At 66.6% G+C, this 3001-nt stretch overlaps 1 protein-coding gene across 1 annotated transcript in view; it reads right to left on the bottom strand.

Annotated features, from left to right (window-relative positions):
* HOGA1 (4-hydroxy-2-oxoglutarate aldolase 1) overlaps window positions 1-2141 on the bottom strand; it is a 3196-nt gene extending 1055 nt beyond the window's left edge. The window contains exons 1-5 of the mRNA XM_009323249.1: window positions 1913-2141; window positions 673-801; window positions 468-595; window positions 220-354; window positions 1-49 (exon numbers count right to left, since the gene is read on the bottom strand). The exon at window positions 1-49 is cut by the window's left edge and continues 3 nt beyond it. Coding sequence (XP_009321524.1) covers window positions 1-49; window positions 220-354; window positions 468-595; window positions 673-801; window positions 1913-2141 — 670 coding nt within the window. The remainder of the gene's footprint in view (window positions 50-219; window positions 355-467; window positions 596-672; window positions 802-1912) is intronic.
* Window positions 2142-3001: the final 860 nt, after the last annotated feature.

Here is a 3001-nt window from a genome sequence, read left to right as displayed (position 1 = left end):
GGAAATCCTCCTGCCGTGTCTTGTGGACCATCAGCCCCATGCGGGTGATCTGGGGAGAGACACACTGTGCCCTGGGCAGGCAGCACCCCGTCCCCCCACCGCAGGGCTCCTGCCAGCACCCCTGGGGTCCGGGGAAAGGCCATGAGTCCCAGCTCCCCGTTCCCAGCTTGGGGACAGGTTTGGCGGCAGCGAGCCCCAGGAAAGCCCTGCCCCACTCACGTCCCCACCGCTGTCCTTGATCCCAAGGATGTTGGGGTGCTGAGCCAGGGCAAGGACAGCCTCCAGGGGCAGGTCCAGGCCGGTGTTGGCAGGGACGCTGTAGAGCACCACGGGGATGGGGGACGCGTCAGCAACCTGCAGGCAGCCAGGCAGAGCTCAGCAGCTGGGATGGGTTGGAGACATGCGGGACGTACTCCCCATCCCTCTGCCCCGGCCAGGGCTGCCGGTGGGCACCAGGCATGGCTCACCTCCGTGTAGTGCTGGACCAGGGCAGCGCTGGTCATGGCCCCCCGGTAGTAGCAGGGTGTCACGACCAGTGCCACGTCGGCCCCCGCCTCTGCCATGCTGACCGTCAGCTCGATGGTGGCCTGGGTGGCTGGGGAGGAGGCAGAGGGGTGAGGGATGCTCCAGGGGAACACACATGGCCCCCGTGCTGCCCACGCAGGCACTCACATTCGCAGCCTGAGCCGGCCAGCAGCAGGCGGTCCCTGGGCAGAGCCCGGCGCACACAGCTCACCATCTGCAGCCGCTCGTGGGGTGCCAGGTAGGGGTACTCCCCGTTGGAGCCCAGCATCACCAGCCCTGAAATACAAACGTGGGGAGAGCAAGGCTCGGGCACAGGAGCGGGGTGCCCACAGGGTGGCCGTCCCTGCCCTCTCCGCACCCCACTCTTGGGTGGGCACCAGGCACACAGAGCAGCCTGATGCCCGCATCTAGCAGACCCTTGGGCCAGGAGGCTCCCGCAGGTGCCCCGCAAAGCCCTGGGCTCCCCCACAAAGGCCACATGTGGGTATGTGCCCCCCAGATGGCAGTGCCCACCTGCACCGCACTGAGCACCAGCAGTGCCATCCCCTACCCAGGCACCCTCGTGCATGCCATGCGTGCACCCTGTGGGCTGAGCACGCCGCTTGCTCACCTCCATCCCCAGAAACCACCCCACACAGCACTGCTAGCGAGGCATTTATTGGTGCCCACAGCCAGGCTGTGCCGCCCTGTCCCCGGCTGGGGCACACAGACCCCCTCTTCCTTGGGACCCTCCCAGTGCCATGGACAGCTCCAGCCTGGCACTGCCGGGCTCTGCTGTGGCATCCAGGGCCCCAGGGTACCAGGTACCCCCATCACCCTCACTCCCTTTCTCACTGCTGGGCACCCAGGCAGGGCTCTGCAGCCCACAGCGTGACCTCTCCTGTCTCCGTCCCCACAGCCCTGGACTCATAGCCTGGTCAGAAGAGGGGAGACCCCAGGGCACATCCCTGCGACCCCCAGCCTCTTCCTGCAGCCCCTCTCCTCCCATCCATCCATCCTGGGCAATCAACAGCTACACATCCTGTGGTGCTGAATTTGTGTGAGTGTGCACAGGTGTGCAAGCACACCTATGGGACAGAGGGTAGGTGCAAGCCTGCAGCTACATGTGGAGGATGTGTGCGAGCCTGCACATATGTGGAGCGTGCATGCAAGCAGGCACTGGAGTGTGGGGGGGGGGTGCAAGGACACACACATGTGCCTGGGCACATGCCGTGCAAAGGGCCCCGGATGGGTCACCCAAGGGGCTCCCAGCTCCTGAGCAAAGTCCAGCTGGAGGCTGAGCACCCTTGGGAAGCTGGCAGGGTGCCTGCACGCTGCCGCACAGCCCCTGTGCTGGGCAGGGGTCTGGCAGGAGCCTTCACGAATAGGGGCAGTGGGCAGCGTTTACCTCGGAAGGGGATGCTGGCGTAGCGGCGCATGTTCCCCTCCAGCCGGGCATAGTCCACCTCCTGCGTGGGCGAGAAGGGGGTGGTGAGGGGCGGGAAGATGCCCCTGAGGTCGAGCGTGTGCCCCGGTCCCAAAGGGGTGCTGAGCCCCCGGCGCTGCCCGGGGGCTGCCTGGCGCAGAGCTGCCAGGGCGGGCCGGAGTGGCAAAGCAAGGCGGTTGCTGAGGGCCATGGTGGACGGGTGCTGCTGCTGGCCCTGCTGCCTGCCCCGCTGAGGGGCTGTTAATGTTTGATGGGGCACGTGAAGGACCTGCGGCCCAGCTGGGCGGACAGCAAGGGGGGTGGTACCGCCTGAGGTCAGGGTGCTTCCCCCCCATCCAGGAGCTGGCCGCAGGAGCTCAGCACCCCTCCGGGTGAGCCCCAGCTGTGCTTTCCCTTCCACTTGCCAGCCCTGGCAGCCATCCCTGTGCCACCTAGGGGGCCGGGCTGCAGGGCCAGGGCAGGACCAGGCACTCGGGGAGTCCCGGGGCTGTGAGCAGTGTTTGCCCGCTCCGGGTGTTGGTGTAGGGTCTCCTGTAAACAGGCGAGCGGGAGCATTTCTGGGTAGGGAGCAATGAGCACTGCTCTTGGCAGAAGTGACCCATCCTGCAAAGGGGCCACCGTGTCCCCCCGGGGATGGCTCCAGTGGGGAAGGCAGGAGAACAAGCAGCCATGAAGCCTTGTGGAGTGGCTGCCCGGCAATGGGTGCAACTGCTGCTCCCTGGCACAACCCCGGCCTCCAGCACAGCACGGCCCCACGTTGAGCCACCCTCGCCAGAGTTTTCCTCCCTGAGCTTGCCCAGGTGGGACTCTGAAGCACTGCGAGCAGTCAGGGCATCCCCCAGTGAGGAGTTCCGCCCTTGAACCACTGGTGTCCTGGCCCTGCGGTGTCACCAACACCCGAGTCCCTGTGCTGCAGGGTATGTCCGTGCTGCCAGATAACCCAGCTCCCCGGATAACCCAGCTCCCCCCGCTCCATTGCCCCCAACGCAGGCTACCCAGCCCCGCAGCCCCCTGGAGCTGGCTGGAGCCTAACACCGCTCTTTGCTGGGT

Source organism: Pygoscelis adeliae, unplaced genomic scaffold (assembly GCF_000699105.1).
Source record: "Pygoscelis adeliae isolate BGI_AS28 unplaced genomic scaffold, ASM69910v1 Scaffold294, whole genome shotgun sequence".
Taxonomy (NCBI): Eukaryota; Metazoa; Chordata; class Aves; order Sphenisciformes; family Spheniscidae; genus Pygoscelis; species Pygoscelis adeliae.
The sequence above is the reverse complement of the archived record's forward strand: the minus strand, read 5'-3'. Positions and strand labels throughout refer to the sequence as shown.